Here is a 20,739-nt window from a genome sequence, read left to right on the forward strand (position 1 = left end):
TTAGGACAGAGGAATACATGTCAAAGTTTTTGGAAAACACCTAAAACTTTGATCTGGGGACTGGTTGAATATATGCCAGTCCCCTATTACTCAGCAGAGGAACAAGTTATGAAATTAGAGGCAAGTGGGACAAATAAGCAGATGGTGAATTTGTCCCAAAGTGTCCCATATGAGCAGTCTGTAGGATCTTAGGCAATGAGCAAGGTACTCGAAGGGGCAGTGGAGGGGGAGAGATAGGGGAGGATCCCTGGATTTTTGTTGCCTCCAACACAAAAAACTTAATAGCACTAGGAAAGACTCTAGGGTTCTAAAGTGTTGCTTTGTTCCCCTAAAACTTCAGTACTGTTTAGGAAATAGTGCTCATGGTTAGGAAGTCATCAGAGAAAAATTAACTGATAGTCCAGAGACTTAGTAAATAAATACAATATTTATATATCATTCTATATGTATTAGACAATATCTGATATATGCAAAAGAATTTTTAGATTTGGGTGGGTATCTTATAATAAGATAAATGTGAATGAACCAATGGCCTTACTCAATATTTTTTGGGAAAACTTAAGCAACAAACACTTCTTTTGAACGAAATATGACTTGGTTCAGTTTGGTGGTATACTGATAACATTTAAATGCTTGTTCTTTCTTTCTTATAAATTCTATTTTGTATATAAGGCAAAGGACAAATGGTTTCAAAGTAACTAAGGGCCTGAGAAATGGCCCAGCAGGCACAGTGTTTGCAGAGTAGGCCTGGAGACCCAAGTTCAATCTCCAAAGCCAGAGTGGAAGGGAGAGGAGATTTCTTAATCTTCCCAGGTGGGCACTAGCACACATCATTCTGACACACACACATATACAGACAGACACACATACACAGACACATTCACACACACACACACACAGAGAGAGAGTTTTTTTTAAAGTAACTCAGAGAACAATAGAATAACATCAAGAAGAGGTGACATTCTTTTTCCTTTGCCCCAGTTTAATTTATTCTGAAATCTTTTTTGGAGTCAAATCCCAGGACTGTACCCAGATTGACCACACCCTCTGCCTACTACTGGGCTCCGTTCCCTTCCATCGCCTCTCTCTTTCTGTCTTTCTGTCTCTCCATCTTTCTCTGTGTCTCTCTGTGTCTCTCTCCATGTGCTGAGACAGAGCCCTGCTGTATTACAGAGGAGAGCTGGAACTACTTGCCAGTGCATACCACTGTCTCCAGTACTTCCTAAGCCTCCATCCTCAATCGTAAGTAGTATCCTCAGGGCAAGGTCTTGATTCTCCTTGAAATATCCAATATCTGTGGAAAATTCTGAAGTCTATTTGGTTGTCTGGGACAAACTCTGGCTAGATTCATCAGACTTAGATTTGCCCTCCCTCTCTTGACTCTTTTCTGTTTTTTGTTTTTTGTTTTTGTTTTTTTTTCCAGAAAAAAAAAAAGGCTAATGGACATGCCAAGGCATCTTGATTACTGCCTTGCCACAAGCAGTGATTTTAATCCTAAATTGCATTTTGCCATAAGTGAAATTAAGTTAGTCATTTTAACATAATTTTTAGCAAGCACTTTACTGTTTCTTAAATTAGCCTCAATATTTAAGTTTAATATTTAATACTTAGTTAAAGTTCTAATTCCTTGGATTTTCACTTCTCCCCCACCCCGATGTATTAGTAGTTTAAAAGTTGATACTTCCTTTGAAGTGAGTTTCTCACTGTGGCACAGGCTCTCTTTGATATCTCTCCTCTGGCAGATTGATCTTGAGTACAAAACAAAGGTGAGTGTGCACAGGACACCCACAGGAAAGGTCATAAATTACAACCTGTAGCAGCAGCAGCCAGTGGCCAACCCATTGCCATGCTTGGTTCATTAGTACCTCAAAGAAAATTTGTATTTAAAAAAATGATAAATCATGTTGATTTCTGACTAAAAGCAATAATCATGTACTTTGAGAATAAAAGTGGAGAGAGAATATTTCTGTCTATCCAGGACAGAATGAAGACATCTGCTCACCTCTCCTCCAAGCTATCTCAGAGCTAATGGCAAACCTAAAAGGGAAAAAACTTCCACTTTTAATATAATGTGGAGTTTGTCACAGGTGTTGGTTAGTGATTTCCTCCAAACTGATTAATTCCCTGCTGGCTGGCTGGATGAATGGATACATAGGTAGTTGATAGATAGATAGATAGATAGATAGATAGATAGATAGATAGATACCAAAAGGCTGGAGAATATACTTCATGAGCAGTATTGCCCAGATACAGAAAGCAAGCCAAGCCAAAAGTCTCCCAGTTTCAAAGAAACTAAGAAATGAAAGACTTGTGAACTTATATGTGACCCTGTCTAAAGGTGACACATAAATTCTTTTCACACATAAATCTACAATGAAGTTATTTTCCTCTTTAAAATGCAAACTCATTAACATTAGGGATACCAGTGAGTTGTAGACTTGTAAAACAGAAGAGCATGTGGAAATGGCCTTAGGAAGCTTAATCACAGCACTTTTAAATCCCTATATCAAAAGCAGAGGGTTGTGGGACAAAATAAGAATGAAAGAAAAATGCTGTCTTGAGTCATTCTTCCATCTATGTGAAAGCAGATAGCCTCCTTTAAAAGCTTAAGTATCCATGTATGCTTGAGCTCTCCTATTAAAATCAGAAAAGCAAAATCTGGCCAACCAGGAAATAAATTAAAGGACAAATTGGTGCTGGTGCCACAATGTATAATATATAATGAAACTGGGAGACTTTTGGCTTGTCTTGCTTTCTATATCTGGGCAATTCTGCTCATGAATTCTCCAGCCTTTTGGTGTCTGTCTGTCTGTCTGTCTACCTACCTACCTATCTATCTATGTGTATCAATCTATAATGTGAAGCTTTCAGTTAGAGAATTCATTTCAAGCACCATGCCGTTTGACATTTTAGAAGAGCAATATGTTATTCAAAGAACTGGAGAAATTTGGTATCAAGTGAATGCTTAAGTCATACTGTAGATTTTAGAGTTTGTGAGGCTGCTGATCTTCACAGATTTTTGTCTTGACCCTAGATGTGATTCAAGCATTGTGAAGCTTTCTGGAGACATCCAGTTCATCAGGCACGAGTGCCGACAGATTGAGAAATCAGTTCAAGAACTTGTTTCTGCCCTAGAAACCATTTCCAAGAACTTGGATGTGAAGGTAACTAAAGAGAGACAGGATTTGTAGGGATTGTAAGCTACCACCAGCAGTAGTGTGACAGCTCATCGAAAGGCCTACACCTAAAAGAGAACCCTTTAACTTGAAAGATTTAACATGAAGCTTATTCACATACATTATTAGTTCAGTCGGTTGAACCAACAAACATTAATGAGTGTCTCTGGTGTCCCAGCACGGGCTTCCGCTATGAGCATGGGCTGCTTCGGTCACTTGTGATATTCACTTACTTCCTGACTTCCTTCCACACTGTGGGGCTCAGGATTACACACAAAAGCAGTTCTCATGGGAGCTACTAAAGAACTGGCATTCATGTCACTGATAATGTTACATATCTATTTAAACCCTGCGGTGGGTTAGATCTTTTGTGAAAAGCATAAACACCCTTAGACCTGGATCACAGACACCGCTTCTTTAATGGACCTGCCTAGTACCTAGACTTTAGGACTCACCCTTTCAGACCAGTGATACTGAGCTACCTGCAAATCACTACGTAACTAGATTTGTTCATGTCCTGTAAGTGGGTGACATATTCATTCTCATTTCCTAGGAAAACTCACTGATACTTGTTATTATTCCAGATCCTTTGAGAGGATCTGGAATATCCTCTCAAATATAATGAAGGAAGCAGATGAGCAAAAGATTAAGGGATGTCTGTGAGGCACAGGGAAGAGAAAGCTGGATGAGATGGGGAAATAGAAATCTGACCCCTGTGACAAAGACAGGGAAGGAAGGACTCTGGGATGCCATGAAGAATGTGTCATCAAGTACCATGAATGAAAGTACCCATGTGAGGAGCGGCAATCCTCGTGCTGGGACCGCGGGTGTGGGAAGGGTGCTCAGGGTACACACAACACTACTGGTTTTAAGCCCAGTAGTTGAAGCTTTGGGCCAAGTATGCCTTTCATAGTAGCTGTGAGAGGCATGTGAGCCACCAGAATAAAAAAAAAAAAACATTTCTGTATTCAAATGGCTGGACTTCTGTTTCTTCATATGCACTCTGTTCTATCAATTTCCGCTTAGCAAAATGCATATAAATAGCCTATGCTTTTCTTCTTGCATTTGAAGCAGTTTTAAATTCCTTTCAAATCACAGTGATTACTTGCTTATGTATGGATACTTGGAAAGAATGAGCCAGTACTAGTTGTTTGTGAGCATCATGAGCTGGTACATCCATCTATTGAAGTATCATTGAGTGAGGGTTAGTGCATGATTTAAGCTGTAGTAATATTTCTTTTATAAACTGGTATACCTTTGTTTTGAGGACATAGATGTTAAGAATTCAAATGTCATCTTAGCAGATTTTTCACTTGATGAATATGTCCTGTCCTTCCCCATTTCTTTTGATTAGTTTTGATTTGAAATCAATTTTAGTATACGTTAAGAAAACCACACCAGCGTGGGTGAGGTTCACTTGTTTGGAATGTCTTTTCCATCACTTTACCCTCAGGTAATGTCTATCCTTGATGTTGAGGTGTGTTTCTTACATGCAGTCGAAGGATAGGTTCTGTTAGTCTGTGTATTTTTATTGGGGAATTAAGGCCACTGACATCGAGAGAGCTCATTGAGTAATGATCGTTGATTTCTGTTTTTTCATTGGTGGTGGTTATGCTTACCTTCCTTTGGTTTAGCTGATGTGAGATTATTTTCTGCATTTTTGTGGTTGTAGCTAACTTAACTTTGTCTTTATTTGTTCTTATAGTACCTACTGTAGGACCAGGTTTGTAGATAGATACTGTTTAAATTTGACTTTATCATCAGATATCTTCTTTTCTCCATTTATGGTGATTGAAAGTTTTGCTAAGTATAGTAATCTGGGCTTCTATCTATGGTCTCTTAGTCTGCAACACATCTGTCAACAGCTTTCTGGATTTTAGAGTCTCCATTGAGAAGTCAAATGTAACCCTAATAGTCTTTTTATGTTACCTGGTCATTTTCCGTTATACCTTTTAATATTCTTCCTTTGTTCTCTATGTTTATTGTTTTTATAAGTATGTGGTGAAGGGACTTTCTTTTCTAGTCTATTGTATTTGATGTTTGTATGTTTCTTGTACCTTTATAGGTACCTCATTCTTTAGGTTAGGAAAATTTTCTTCAATGATTTCATTGAAAATATTTTCTAGGCCTTTAAAATTCTTCTCCTTCCTCCATGCTTATTATTCGAGCATTGAATTTTTCATAGTTTCTCAGGTTTCCTGGATGTTTTATGTAAGGAGTATTTTAGATTTAATATTTTCTTTGGTGGATGTATCCATTTCTTCTATGGTATCTTCAAGGACTGAGATTCTTTCTTCTATCTCTTACACTTTTTGGTGAAGCTTGCCTCTGTAGTTCTTGTTCAAATTCCTAAAAGTTTTTCATTTCCCAGATTCCCTCAGTTTCTGTTTTCTTTATTGATTCTCTGTCCATTTTCAGGTCTTGAACAGTTTTGTTTTCTTCATTTTTTTCTTCACTCTATTTTTTTAAAAAAGAGATTTATTCATTTCCCCCAATTGTTTGTTCTATTTTCCTGGATTTCTATAAAAGATTTATTCATTTCCTCATTAAGGGTATCTGTCATCTTGATAAAGTTGGTTTTAAGATCATTTTCCTGTGTTTCAGCTATGTTAGCATATTCAGGGCCTGCTGCAGTAGGATAGCTGAACTCTGATTTTTTTTTTGGGGGGGGGGTGTGGGGAGGAGTTCGAGACAGGGTTTCTCTGTGTAGCCCTAGCTGTCTTGGAACTCACTCTGTAGACCAGACTGGCCTCGAGCTCAGAAATCTGCCTGCCTCTGCCTCCCAAGTGCTGGGATTAAAGGCGTGCACCACCACTGCCCAACTGGACTCTGATATTGCTCTAGCTGTTATTATGGTTCTGTTTTGTTTTGTTTTGTTTTTGTGCTAGAGTCTAGACATCTGGGTTTGAGGTAGTTATAGGTCTAGGTGTTGATTTCTGGGTTTGCCTTGGTTGTGTGACAGTTTTATTCCTTGGTTTCTGTATCCTCTCTAGATTTTCAGAAAGTGTATTTCTTGGCTGAGTGTGGCCTGTTTTACTTGTCTGCTAGTCTGGTATGTTCACAGGAATGGTGGTGAGGGCTGGAGGGATACTATATAAAGTGTTGGTGTTGGAGACTATGTAAAGAGGAAGCAATGGGGAGATATACAGTAGACATAGATAGGGGCTGGGAGAAAATCTGCTCGTGGTATTCTGTTCCAGTGCTAGGAACAACCGTGAGAATTGTGTCTGCAATAACAGAGGGATGAGGAAGGTCTGAGGGCCACCTGCATGGTCTTCTGGCAGGTGAATCATTTTCTAATGCAGACGTGATCTAGGCTTCTTCAGAAAGAAAATCTTAGTGGAAAAGTGCTAGAGGCTTTGCTCTCACATACAAACATCTTTACTTCTATTAGGTAATGCAGCTCTTAGGAAAGATAGAGGCCTCTACCTCTGAGCACACCTCAAATTTAAAGATGGTTCAAGGAGATTATCAACATGAAATGAACCTCTTGGAATTCAAGTAAGTAAATAGATCATTTTTAAATTTAAGTGAATATCAAAGAGTTTTGTATAACAAAAACACTGGCAATAAATAAAACCTAATCCAGAAATTTGAGCCTGGACAAAATATAAAGTAGCAAATCAGTCCAGGGAATGATCCACACTGAGGTAATTTATATAGTGTTCATAAGGAATAAATGTGAACACTAATTTGAACATAATTTATATTATTTAAATTTAAAATATTAAGTTATTAAATTTATTTAGGGAAGTATGTTTGGCAATTATAGGAAGACTTGCAGGATATTGATTATCTCCTTCCAACATGTGGGTCCTAGGGTTCAAGTAAGGCCATGAGGCTTGGTGCCAATCACCTTTACCCTCTGAGTCATCTCACCAGTCCATGAATATTAATGTTGCTGCTTCCTTTCTGTGTCAGCTGATATGCAAAACTCCCTCTCACACTTCCTATACTATAATTTTAATTTATTACCAATTTATATTAAAATGTATCAGTGTAAAGTTTTACTGAACACAGTTGATTACTAAAGATTATCTTTAGATGCCCTTTCGAGGAATTTTGATTTATTTACAATTCCTCTGCAGCTTTGCACATACTGCTTTCACTTTTCTTTTCTTTTTTTGTAATCCCTTTCTGAAACTGAACTTTACCTTTCCAAACTTAATTTTCCCCTACCAAAGGAGAAAGTAATAAAGAGGATTGAATTAATGTTTGGATGACTGCCACCATTCTCAAGGTTCCCTTTCTTGTTTAAATGACCCAGAAATACAGCACGAAGAAACATGAATGCTGTGATCATAGCATTCCTTGTATCTTGCTCTTCCCTCTGCCCCACAGCACCTGGGAAATGCCATGCTTTCTTCCTTCTCCACAGCTTTTCTGAATTCTCACTGACCACAAGAGACACCGTAATATTTGTAGCTCAAAGTCACTAAGCTCACAAACCACAGTATGACTTAATGTGTACTTTAGTCATAATAAAATGGAAAATGTATGTACCCAAAAAGATGACAAATAAATTGTCGCTAAATTTTTGAGACACGGATTTCTCAAGTAAAGGAAACATACCAGTTTATTTATATTTAGTACAACATTTTCAGATTATGACATTTCTGTCCAATCAGATCACTCAGTAAGCAACTATGTGATTGATCTAATTAGTCCCCTTATTTTGGAGTAAAACAAAATATCCCAAGGGAAAGTGAAAATGCAAACATTTTAAGTTATACAATTTAAACTGTAAGCTTTTGTTGCTACCATAAAAGTTAGTATAAAGGTCCCTCAAAAAGCTAAAATAGAATTGGCATGTGACCCTGCAATACCTAGCCCTTGCAAGTATACATCTGAAGCATGTCAGGATGCCACAGAGACATGTGCACATTAGTGATGTCACCTTTTTCTTCACAACTAAAAATGCAATGAAATTAGAAGTCCATCAATATATGGAAGGGTAAAGAAAATGTAAGACGTATTTAGTGGAATTTCCTTCAGTCATAAAGGAAAAGTGAAATCATGAAATTTATGGGGAAATGAAAATAATTATGTTAAGTGAAATAAAACATTCTCAGGAAGACAAATATTTCGTGTTTTCTGTTATGTGTGGAATCTAGGGCCAGAGAGATGGTTCAGCCATTTAAAGGTTAGGCTCACAACCAAAGTACGTGGGATCTAAGTGTATGTGTACATGTGTGTATATTCATGTGCATGGATGTGTGTGGTATGTTCAGATCAGAAAGTAGAAAGGGAGCAGTGATAGAAATGAAAAGATGTCCACATGGAGAGAGAGACAGAAAGACAGAAACAGATGGAGAGAGAGAGAGAGAGAGAGAGAGAGAGAGAGAGAGAGAGAGAGAGAGAGAGAGAGAAGAAGAAGAAGAAGAAGAAGAAGAAGAGGAAGAGGAAGAGGAAGAGGAGAAAAAGGAGGAGGAGGAGGATAATGGAATCCCTGTTGTGAGGGTTTCTCTATCCAGGAAGTGACATTATTAGAAGGTGTGGCCCTGTTAAAGTAGGTGTGTCACTGTGAGTGTTGGTTTTAAGACCCTAGTCCTAGGTACCTGGAAGTCAGTATTCTGCTAGCAGCCTTCAGATGAAGATGTAGAACACTCACTCCTCCTACACCATGCCACCTTGATGCTGCCATGATCCTGCCTTGAAGATAATGGACTGAATTTCTGATCTGTAATCCGGGGCCAATTAAACATTGTCCTTATAAGAGTCATCTTGGTCATGGTGTCTGTTCACAGCAATAAAACCCTAATTAAAACAGAAGTTGGTACCAGGAGTCAGGTATTGCTGTCATAGGCTTGACCATGCTTTCATTTGGAGGAATGTGGATTTACGGACTTTGGAAAGCAATGTAATGCTTTAAGTTGGGCTTAATGGGCCATCCTAGTAGGAATATGGAAGTCTTTGTTGCTGAGTATGATTTGAACTGTGTAGACCTGGCCCAAGAGGTTTCAGTGGAGAAGAATTTCAGAATGTGGCCTAGAGATTGTTTCTGTGGTATTTTGGTGAAGAAAGTGGCTACTCTGCCCTTATCAGAAAAGTCTACATGAGTCTAAGGTAAAGAGATTTATATTAATTGCATTCACAAATGAAGTTTCAAAAAAGTCCAGCAGAGATTTTGTTCTCTAGTTAAGTCTCATGAAGAGTGTTTTGAACAAGCATAGCAAGCTTAGAAAGGTTTAAAATATATGGCTCAAGTATTAAAGGAGCACCAGGAAGTAAAATAGAACTGAATCCTATGTTCTAGGAGAAAACAGATTAAGGGATTTGGAGGCAAGATCCTACCTACCTAAGTTTAGATCCAGGGATAGTGGTACAGATCTTTAATCCCAGGAGACAAAGTCAAACAGATCTCTGAATTCTGGGCCAGCCTGGGACAAAGCAAGTTTTAGGTGAAGAAAAGCTTAAATCCAGTCATGGTGGTATACACCTTTAATCCCAGCATTACAGGAGACAGAGCTAAGCAGATCTCTGAGTTCAAGGTCAATATAAAGAACAAGTTCCAGGAAAGCTTAGGCAGAGAGGGAGTCTGAAAATAGAAAGCTGGTAATAGAATAAGGGGAACATGTTCCAGCCCCAGCAAGCAGCAGAATTTGGCAGCTTCGGCTATGTTGCTCTGACTTTATAGTGGACAATGGAAGGGATTACTGGGACAATTGATGCTGCTTATCTGGATCTAAGAAATGAATGGTGATTAAGAAGAGACCAGCATTACTGAGGTGAAATCTTCTAGGAAGTGTTTTCTGAAAGAAAGCACAAAGAAGCTGTGTTCCAGAGATAGCTAAAGTTGTACCTCATGCAGCAGGTGTACTTGGTAACGCGTAAGAGTCACCAGGCTTTGAAGGCATGAAGGGATAATGAAGAGGAGCTGAGGCTAAGCACTGTGAAAGGCAGTGGAAGACCAGTGAAGGTGCAACCTCAGTTGTAGTGAACAGCCCAGGATTGACCGGGTCATGCAAAGGATTTGAGGCTTGGCACCATAAAGAGAGCCTATGAAAGGCTATTGGTGAAAGTTAGTTGCAGTGGAAGACACCAGCATATTGGAGATGCCAGTACCATGGGATGATCACCAAGAATAGTAGTGGTGGTGGAAGGAATCAACCTGAGCTTAGAGTGATACAGTGAGCAGAGCTGGAGAAGTGATGTCAGCCCTTTGGAGAAGCCCAGAAGAGTATGCATGGATCCCATACATTGGAACAAGAAGCTACAACATTAAAGTTGCCTTGGAGACCCCAAGATGTTCAAAATGACAGAGCTGTAGGCTATCTGCTGAGGAAAGCTGCTAACAGGGAGTGGAACCAGCCCAGGAAAAAGAAGTTTGTCGCAGTCAACAAAGATGGAAAAGGAATTGGAAATCTGAAACTGCTTTGACAACAGACATGGAGATGCATAATTTGGAGTTTTTCCAGCTGGTTTCCTGTCTTGATTCAGGGATTGCAGTTAAGTGATTGGTTGGATCTCAGAAAAGACTTTGAACTTTGGACTTTTAACATTGCTGTAGACTATGGGGACTTTGGAAGTTGAGATAAATGTACTTTTTCATAGGCTATGGCCAGATATGGCCCCCATAGAATCATATATTTGAATAAGCTTAGGGACAGGGAGTGGAATGTGATGGTTTCTATATATTCTGTCCAGGGAGTAGCATTATTAGAAGGTGTGAACTTGTTCTAGTAGGTGTGACTTTGTTGGAGTAGGTGTGTCATTGTGAGTGTAGGTTTTAAGACCCTACTCCTAGGTGTTTGGAAGTCAATATTCTGCTAGCAGCCTTCAGATGAAGATGTAGAACCCTCAGCTCCTTCTGCACCATGCCTGCCTGGATGCCTTGATGATAATAGACTGAACCTCTGAACCTGTAAGCCACCTCCAATTAAATATTTCCCTTATAAGAGTTGTCTTAGTCATGTAGTCTGTTTACAGCAGTAAAACCCTAACTCAGACACCTGTCATGTAAAAGCAGAAGACTATGTGGGGGGAGGAAGGAGAACATTGAAAGAAGAGAAGAAGAATGAAGGACAGGCACAAATAAGAACAGCACACCTTTAGTTCCCACACTGGAGTAAAGCTGGGGCGAGCAGGGTAAAGAGGCAGAGGCAAATGAGCTCTTGAGTATGAGGTCAGCATTGTTTATAGAGCCAGTTCAAAGGTGTCCAGGCTACAAAGAGAAACCCCGTCTTGAAACAAAACAGAAAGAACAAAACATAATGACATTTAAATACAAAAAATGCCATAGCAAAGCCTATTACTTTGCATTGCTAATTTTTAATTTCAATTATTAAATTAAATTATTAAATCAAATTATTAATTAATTATTTAATTATTAATAATTATGAAATTAAACTATTTAATTAATAATTTCTAGGTCAAAGAGTATATTTTTAAAACATTTATTATAAGGAACTTGCAAATAAGAAAACAACATACAGTAAAATTAAGCACACCCAAAATCTGTACATTTCAGTGAGCTTTTACATGGTTAACTGGTTGGTTTTTATAAGTTTCTTTCTTAAATAGTATAGAAGTCTGCAGTTTATCCAGACCTGGGCACATATTCCTTATGATGTTTGAAGCCTACCAGATGGAAAAATGGACATGTTGTAATTTACACACTCTTCACTATTTGACCTTCTTTTCTGTAATTCACCTAGATGGCTAGTCTTACATTAGTCTAAGTTTGCATCAAAATGTTAAAGTTATTTTCTTAGCAATTTGAAGGATTTCTTCCCATTAAGGCTGTTCATCTTTTGACTGGAGGGTGCTACAAATGCATTTTGAATAAATACAAAGTCCAGTGAGTAAGTTGGTTAAAGCAGAGTATCTAATGTTTTAACTTGGCACATTAGGTTATATCATGTATGAAAGTTGCTTTTAAACAACAGTAAGTATTTCTGAAATGTTCCAAAAGTATGTCACTGCTGATATTAACATTTTGAGACATAAATTTACATTTTAAGTGAATTGTGTATGGAATTTGCATATTCATGAACTTACAGATAAATTAAAATAAGCAACTTTACACTTAGGGACTTTAGCCAATGCCTATTAGTTTAACATAGAAACCTTGATGTTGTTTGGTGGTGTGATAGCTATCATTTTGACACGTATTATCAAGCCTAACAGCCAACATGTATGTTGGAGTTCTCCATGGAGCCACTGTCTTCCTAACGAACTTTAGCCAACTAAGTGATATCCTAAGTCAATGTTTAATACTTATACAGTAAGAATCTTTATATCATGAAAAACAACAATTTTAATAAGGGTTTTTCAGGGGCAGCCCATGCCAGTTATTACCTAAATATTTCTTAGGGCTGGTGCTGCTTAGCAGATAGTTATTTATAAGAAAAGAAAAGAGGCCATTAGGTCAGTGGTTTAAGAGCATAAAACCTAATTATTACCTAGCTTTGCAAATGTTATCATGGTAGAAAAATATTCAAGAAAGGAAGAATCCTATGGCATCCATCTTTGTATACTTAGCATGCCACACATTCAAACACAAGTAGAAGCTGGTCAATGAATGGGTGAGCTACGAGAATTTATGTATGTAACTTATGCTAGACACAAACAAATGGGAAGAAAGCACAGGTGAGTAAGAAGCTAAACAGACATAAAGCAAGAGTCAAACTGTTCAATGATATAGACAGAAGTAAATAAAAAACATAGTAGCTGTTTATAAATACCTACCAATCCTGGAGAACTCAAGAGTCCCAGTGTACACAGGCCTGCATCTCGAGTCTCAAATCATTATTCAAAAGACAGGGTATTTTTTAATTGTATTGTGATTAAGTGATCTGCCTAAATCACACAGCAGTTAGTGCTTAACTGGAAAGGTCAAGTAGTTAGTAGCTGTAAATTTTCTAAGACATTCATTCATTTTTCTTTGTTTGGTCCAGTGCTGGAGATCACACCTCAGGCCTTATACATACTAGGTGGATAGTCTATTCATACATCCTACTCCTTAACGTAAATTAATTTAATAGAGCTAATAGGAATGAAGTTAGGAGAAAAATATATTAGTTAGGATTAATTTCTCATTTCCGAACTGAAGCTCAAAACTAACTCAATCTCCAAAGAAATAGCACATCACCTACCATATACATCTAAAAACAATAATTATAAAAAATGAAATTATCTCCTGTGTTCATCCATGAAAATCCATGGCTTTTTTCTTCTGATTTTCCTTTTAATTTTTTTAAACATTTAATTTGTCAAAGCCACAGTCTTAAGTTTTAAAGAATCTTAAAATCTGCACCTGGGGAGATGATCATGTGATTTTTTTCTTTGAGTTTATATAGTGAATTATGTTAATGGATTTTCATATATTGGACCAACCTTGCATTCCTGGGATGAAGCCTACTTGATTGTGGTGAATGATGGTTTTAATGTATTCTTAGATTTGGCTTGCAAGAATTTTACTGAGTATTTTTGCTTCAATATTCATAAGCAAGATTGACCTAAAGTTCTCTTTTGGTTGGGTCCTTATGTGGTTTAGGTATCACAGTAATTGTGGCTTCAGAGAATGAATTAGGTAGTGTTCCTTCTGTTTCTATTTTATGGAATGGTTTGAGGGATGTTAGTATCAGGTCTTTGAAGGTCTGGTAGAACTCTGCACTAAATCTGGGCTTTTTTTTCCTTTGGGAGGATTTAATGACTTCTTCTATTTCCTTATGGGATATGGGCCTATTTAGATAGTTTATTTGTTCTAGATTTAACTTTGATATATGATATCTGTCTAAAAAAAAAAAACATCCATTTCATCTAGATTTTCCAGTTTGTTGACTGTAGGCTTTTGTGGTAGGATCTTTTGAATTTCTTCCATTTCTGTTATGTCTCCCTTTTCATTGCTGATTTTGTTAATTTGGATACTGCCTCTTAGCCCTTTAGCTACTTTGGCTAGGACTTTATCTATCTTGCCAATTCTCTCAAAGAACCAGCTTTTGGTTTTGTTGATTCTTGTATTGTTCTCTTTGGTTTTATTAGGTTGATTTTTATCCCTGAGTTTCACTATTTCCTGCAGTCTACTCCTCTTGGGTGTGTTTGCTTCTTTTTGTTCTAGAGCTTTCAGGTGTGCTGTTAAGTTGCTAGTATAAGATGTCTCCAGTTTCTTTACCAGGGCAGTTGGTGCTATGAATTTTCCTCTTAGCACTGCTTTCATTGTATTCCATAAGTTTGGGTATGATGTGTCAATATTTTATTAAATTCCAGGAAGCCTTTAATTTCTTTCATTATTTATTTCCTGACCAAGTTATCATTGAGTAGAGAATTTTTAATTTTCCACATGTATGTGGGCTATCTGTAGTTTTTGTATTATTGAAGACTAGCCTTAGGCCATAGTGATCTGATAGAATGCATGGGATTATTTCATTTCATAAATAAAACACCCCTTCATGTTAAAAGTATTGGAGAGATCAGAAATTCAAGACCCATACCTAAACATAATAAAAGTAATTTACTGCATACCAACGACCAATATCAAATTAAAGCCCACTCTCCCTATTTCTATTCAATATAGTACTCGAAGTGCTAGCTAGAAAACTAAGAAAACAAAAAGAGATCAAGGGGATACAAATTGACAAATAAGTAATAAAGGTATTACTATTTGCAGATGATATGATTACATAAGCAACCCAAAAAATTGTACCAGAGAACTTTTTCAGCTGACAAACAACTTAAGCAAAATGGCAGAATATAAAATTAATTCAGATAAATCAGTAGCCTTCCTTGATACAAATTATAAACAGGCTGAGAAAGAAATTAGAGAAACAAGTCCCTTCACAATAGCCAAAAAATATTTAAAATATCTTGGGGTAACTCTAACCAAACAAGTGAAAGATCTGTATGACAATAACTTTAAGTCTCTCAAGAAAGAAGTCGAAGATGATCTCAGAAAATGGAGAGATCTCCCATGCTCATGGATTGGCAGAATTAATATAGTAAAATTAGCCATCATATCAAAAGCAGTATACAGATTCAATGCAATCCCCATCAAAATCCCAACACAATTCTTCAAAGACATGGAAAGAGCAATTCTCAAATTCATCTGGAAAGGCAGAAAAAAACCAGAATAGCCAAAACAATTCTTAACAATAAAAGAAAGGCTGAGGGAATCACCATCCCTGACGTCAAGCTTCACCGCAGAGCCATAGTGATAAAAACTGCATGGTATTTGTATAAAGACAGACATGCTGGTCAATAGAACAGAATTGAAGACCCAGAAATAAAACCACACACTTATAGACACTTGACCTTTGACAAAGAAGCCAAAAATATACAATGGAAAAAAGAAAACATCTTCAATAAATGGTGTTGGTCTAACTGGCTGTCTGTATTTTAAAAAAATGAAAACAGACCCATATTTGTCACCTTGCACAAAGCTCAAGTTCAAGTGGATCAAGGACCTTAATGTAAAACCAGATACACTGAATCTAATAGTAGAGAAAGTGTTAAAGGGCCTTGAACTTATTGGGATAGAGGAGAATTTCCTAAACAGAACTGCAGTGGCTCTCTCTCTAAGATCAAGAATTGATAAATGGGACCTCACGAAACTGGAAAGCTTCTGTAAGGCAAAGGACATAGTCAATAAGACAAATTGGCAACCTACAGATTGGGAAAAAAATCTTCAACTAACCCCACATCTGATAGAGGACTTATATCCAAAATATATAAAGAGCTCAAAAAGTTATCCATCAAAAAAAAAAAAAAAAAAAAAAAAAAAAAAAAACAACCAACCAAACAACCCAAGCAAAAAATGGCGTATAGAACTAAAGGAAGAATTCACAACAGAGGAATCTCAAATGGCTGAGAAGCACCTAAAAAAAAATCTTCCGTCTTTAGTGATCAGAAAAATGCAAATCAAAATGACCCTAAGAAACCTTACACCAATTAGAATGGGTAAGATCAAAATCTCAGGTAACAATACGTGTTGGGAAGGATGTGGAGAAAGAGGAACACTCCTCCATTGCTGGTGGAATTAGAAACTGGTACAACCACTCTGGGAATCAATCTGGAGGTTCCTCAGAACATTGAAAATAGATATACCTGAAGAACCAGCTATACCACTCTTGGAAAAATACCCAAAAGATGCCCCACCATATCACAGGGGCAAATGTTCCACTATGTTCATAGTAGCCTTGTTTGTGATAGCCAGAAGCTAGAAACAACCCAGATGTCCCATGACAGAAGAATAAGTACAGAAAATGTGGTTCATTTACACAATAGAATACTATTCAGCTACTAAGAATGAGAATATCCTGAGTTTTGCAGGCAAATGGATGGAACTAGAAAAAAATCATCTTGAGTGAGATAACTCAGACCCAAAAGAACATGCATGGTATGTACTCACTAATAAGTGGATATTAGCAAAAAGAAAGAAAGAAAGAAAGAAAGAAAGAAAGAAAGAAAGAAAGAAAGAAAGAAAGAAAGAAAGGAAGGAAGGAAGGAAGGAAGGAAGGAAGGAAGGAAGGAGAAGGAAGGAAGGAAGGAAGGACGAAGGAAGGAAGGAAGGAAGGAAGGAAGGAAGGAAGGAAGGAAGGAGGAAGGAAGGAAGGAAGGAAGGAGGAAGGAAAGGAAGGAAGGAAGGAAGAAAGAAAGAAAGAAAGAAAGAAAGAAAGAAAGAAAGAAAGAAAGAAAGAAAGAAAGAAAGAAAGAAAGAAAGAGAGAGAAGAGAGAGAGAGAGAGAGAGAGAGAGAGAGAGAGAGAGAGAGAGAGAGAGAGAGAGAGAGAGAGAAAGTGCTGAGAGAGGGGGACCTGGGAGGAAAAGTGGACACTGGGGGGGAGGGGGTACAGGGTGAGGGAGAGGGGAACAAGATCTGGTCAAGACCTGGTGTTGGGTAAGGGAAAAGGACTGAGGTCCAGCAGAAAGAATGTAAACAGGCAACCCCAGGAGGTATGAGGTTGCAGGGAGCCTCCAGAATGCACCAGAGACCTCGGAGGTTAAGAGACTCCCAACCTCAAAACAAGGAACCTTCAATGAAATGCTGGAAAGCCAGGAGAGAGAACTTATAGAGCCCATCTCAAGCAGAAAGACAGTACATCAAATGAGGGAGAAGGGGACCATTGCACAGTTATGACTCTGACCCATAAATGTTCCTGTCTGAAAGAATTTCAGGGATTTAAATGGAGAGGAGCCTGAGGAAAAGAAGGTCCAGAGACAAGCTCAAAGTGGGATCCAGCTCAAGGGGAGGTCCCAAGGCCTGACACTATTCCTGAGGCTATGGAGTGCTCACAAAAAGGGACTTATCATGACTGCTGTCTGGAAAAAAAAACCCAGCAAATAGCTGAAAGAGTCAGATGCAGATCTTTACACCCACCAATGAACAGAAGCTACTGACCTCTGTGGCTGAATTAGGAAAATTCTGGAAGAATCTGAGGAGAAGGGTGACCCTACAGGAAGACCAACAGTCTCAATTAACCTGGACCCCTGAGATCTCTCAAACATTGGACCTCCAACCAGGCAACATACACCAGCTGATATGGTGCCCCCAACACACATACAGCAGAGGACTGCTGGGTCTGGGTTCAATGAGAGAAGATGCACCTAACCCTCTAGAGACTGAAGGTCTCAGGAAGTTTAGAGGTCTGGTTGGGTTGGGTGTGGACATCCTCGTGGAAACAGGGGGGTAAGGAGGAGTTATGGACTGTGGAACAGTGGAAGAGTGAAAGGAAGAGGAATAAAATCTGAAGTGTAAAATAAATAAATAAATAAATAAATAAATAAATAAATAAATAAATAAATAGTTTTTTAAAAAAAAAATCTTTCAATCTTCTAAAACCAGTCATTGAGTGATTAGGGCATGGAATTGCACTGGTTTAGGATCGAGCTGTTTAAGTATGCTAATCAAGGCATTTGGCATTTGCACCATTATCCCTCATCACAGCTCTGTGCCAGCCTCTGCTCTGCCTTCAGTTTCCAATTATCTCTTCCTACAATTACCCTGGGTGTGCAATTTACCCTTGTTTCATCTATATAGAAATTAAACAACACCAAAGTGAATAGCCTGCATTGTCCTACTGAAGACTCTGACCATAACAGAAAAGTCTGGCATTTGTCTTTAAAAAAATTTTTTTTAAAGGGCTATTTACCTACCAGTCTCTCTGTCTATGGGTATCTATCTGACTTAGGTAGGGTTTTATTGCTGTGAACAGACACCAAGACCAAGGAAACTCTTATAAAGAACAACATTTAATTGGGGCTGGCTTATAGGTTCAAAGTTTCAGTCCATTATCATCAAGACAGGAGCATGGTACAGGCAGAGCTGAGAGTTCTACATCTTCATCTGAAGACTGCTAGGAGAAGACTGACTTCCAGGCAGCTAGGATGAGGGTTTTAAAGCACATGCCTATAGTGACACACTTACTTCAACAAGCCACTAATAGTGGCCACTCCCTGTGCCAAGCATATCGAAGCCATCACATTGTCTGTCTGTCTGTCTGTCTGTCTGTCTATCTATCTATCTATCTATCATCCACCTGACCCCCAAATCTACTCCTGGTTGAACTACGAATACACCCAGTAGACTTGATGATTTGGTAAATAAGCTGTAAATGTCATAAAATAAATTAATATTACATTTTAACCATTAGTTCTAATCTACAGAATTACAGTAAATCATGTCCATGATCTTAAAGAAAATTCTAAGCAAAGATTTACACAAATTTATTCTATTTCTTTAAAGAAAAAATGTTTTTAAAATGCTTTTCGGTTTTAATATATTACCAAGCAGATGTAATCTGATTTCCAATGTTAACGGGAAAGTCATTCTCTGATTAAAGGCTGGCCTTGTAATAAAAGGGTCACAATAGTAATTGTGTTTCTGTCTTTATTTTAATTTCAGAAATTCAATTAGCAACACATCCTTACAGAAGATGTTACATGGGTATAGTTAGTGTTTTCTTGTTTAGACATACTGTATATGTGATAAGGAAACAAATGCTCGCATTCATTATAAGCAAAGGTGAGCCTAACGTCTCAGTTCACAGTTAGAAGACTATAGATTTCCTGGGACTTACTGTCCCTGTAAACCATAACAACCAATACTTCCCCCAGACAGAAAGAAAAAAAGATGAAAGTAAATATTCAGGGCTGAGGAAGAACAAACCAGGTAATAGACACAGCTATGAAAGAGTACATAAGGCTAATTGTTTTGTTAGTTCTGTTGTGGAGCTTCCAGTTTCTAGATGCTGTCGTGGAACTTTTGGTTTTGGTAATAGATAAGTGCATAAAATACATTCAACACCGACAGTGCAGAAGCTAATGAGAGGTCCTACAGCTTCCGTTTCGCTAGCCTATTCTAACTGTGCTGCAGTCCACTGAGATGTAGACTTTGGGTCTGGTTCATTTTGGTGTACTATATTTTGCTTATTTTAAGCTCTTTTAAATAATAAGAATTATAAATTAAAAGGTAAAATATAAATGGACAGAAAAAAACTTGTCAAGCTATTTAGAAACCTAATATGCTTTGACTTTCATCTTTTTTGGGAGTCTGGTGACAAGTGATTTATTGCCAGTTTATTTAAATGATTTCCCCTTTCCTGGATCCCCCCTCGCCATAAGTCCCATAATCTCCCCCCCCCCATTCCCCAATCAAACCTCTCCCACTTCTATGTCCTGGCAATCCCCTGCATTGCTGCATCAGCCTTTCCAGGACCAGGGCCCTCTCCTTCCTCCTTCTTGGGAATCATTTGTTATGTTAATTGTGTCTTGGGTATTCAGAGCATCTGGGCTAATATCCAGGTATCAGTGATTGCATTCCATGTGTGTTCCTTTGTGATTGGGTTACCTTACATAGGATGATATTTTCCAGTTCCAACCATTCGCCTAAGATTTCATGAATTGTTTTTAATTGCTGAGTAGTACTCTGTTGTGTAAATATACCACATTTTCTGTATCCATTCCTCCATTGAGGTTCATTCCAGCTTCTGGCTATTATAAATAAGTCTGCTATGAACATAGTAGAGCATGTTGGAGAATTTTCTGAGTATATGCCCAGGAGTGGTATAGCTGGGTCCTCTGGTAGTACTGTGTCCAATTTTCTGAGAAACTGCCAAATTGATTTCCAGAATGGTTGTACCAGCTTGCAATCCCACCAGCAGCAGAGGAGTGTTCCTCTTTCTCCACATCCTCATCAGCACCTGCTGTCAACTGAGTTTTTGATATAAGCCATTCTGACTGGTGTAAAGTAGAATCTCAGGGTTGTTTTGATTTGCATTTCCCCAATGACTCAGGATGTTGAGCATTTCTTTAGGTTAGGTTAAGAATACTTCTTAGGTCAATTTGTTGGTTGCCATTTTGTCCAATTGACAGTGTCCTTTGCCTTACAGAAGCTTGGTAATTTTATGAGGTCCCATTTGTAAATTCTTGATCTTAGAGCATAAGCTAATGGGGTTCTGTTCAGGAAAAGTTCCCCTGTACCCATGTGCTTGAGGCTCTTCTCTACTTTCTTTTCTATTAGTTTCAGTGTGTCTGCTCTTAGGTGGAGGTCCTTGATCTACTTGGAATTGAGCTTAGTACAAGGAGATAACAGTGGTTCAATTTGCATTCTTCTCCATGCTGACCTCC

General features: G+C 38.0%; 1 protein-coding gene across 1 annotated transcript in view; it reads left to right on the plus strand.

The window, feature by feature from the left end:
• The window catches only part of Fam81b (family with sequence similarity 81 member B), a 63,877-nt gene that overhangs the window by 30,643 nt on the left and 12,495 nt on the right, over positions 1-20,739 (plus strand). Inside the window, exons 6-7 of the mRNA XM_052159914.1 lie at positions 3,035-3,164; positions 6,571-6,677. Coding sequence (XP_052015874.1) covers positions 3,035-3,164; positions 6,571-6,677 — 237 coding nt within the window. The remainder of the gene's footprint in view (positions 1-3,034; positions 3,165-6,570; positions 6,678-20,739) is intronic.

Source organism: Apodemus sylvaticus, chromosome 16, assembly GCF_947179515.1.
Source record: "Apodemus sylvaticus chromosome 16, mApoSyl1.1, whole genome shotgun sequence".
In the NCBI taxonomy this organism is placed as follows: Eukaryota; Metazoa; Chordata; class Mammalia; order Rodentia; family Muridae; genus Apodemus; species Apodemus sylvaticus.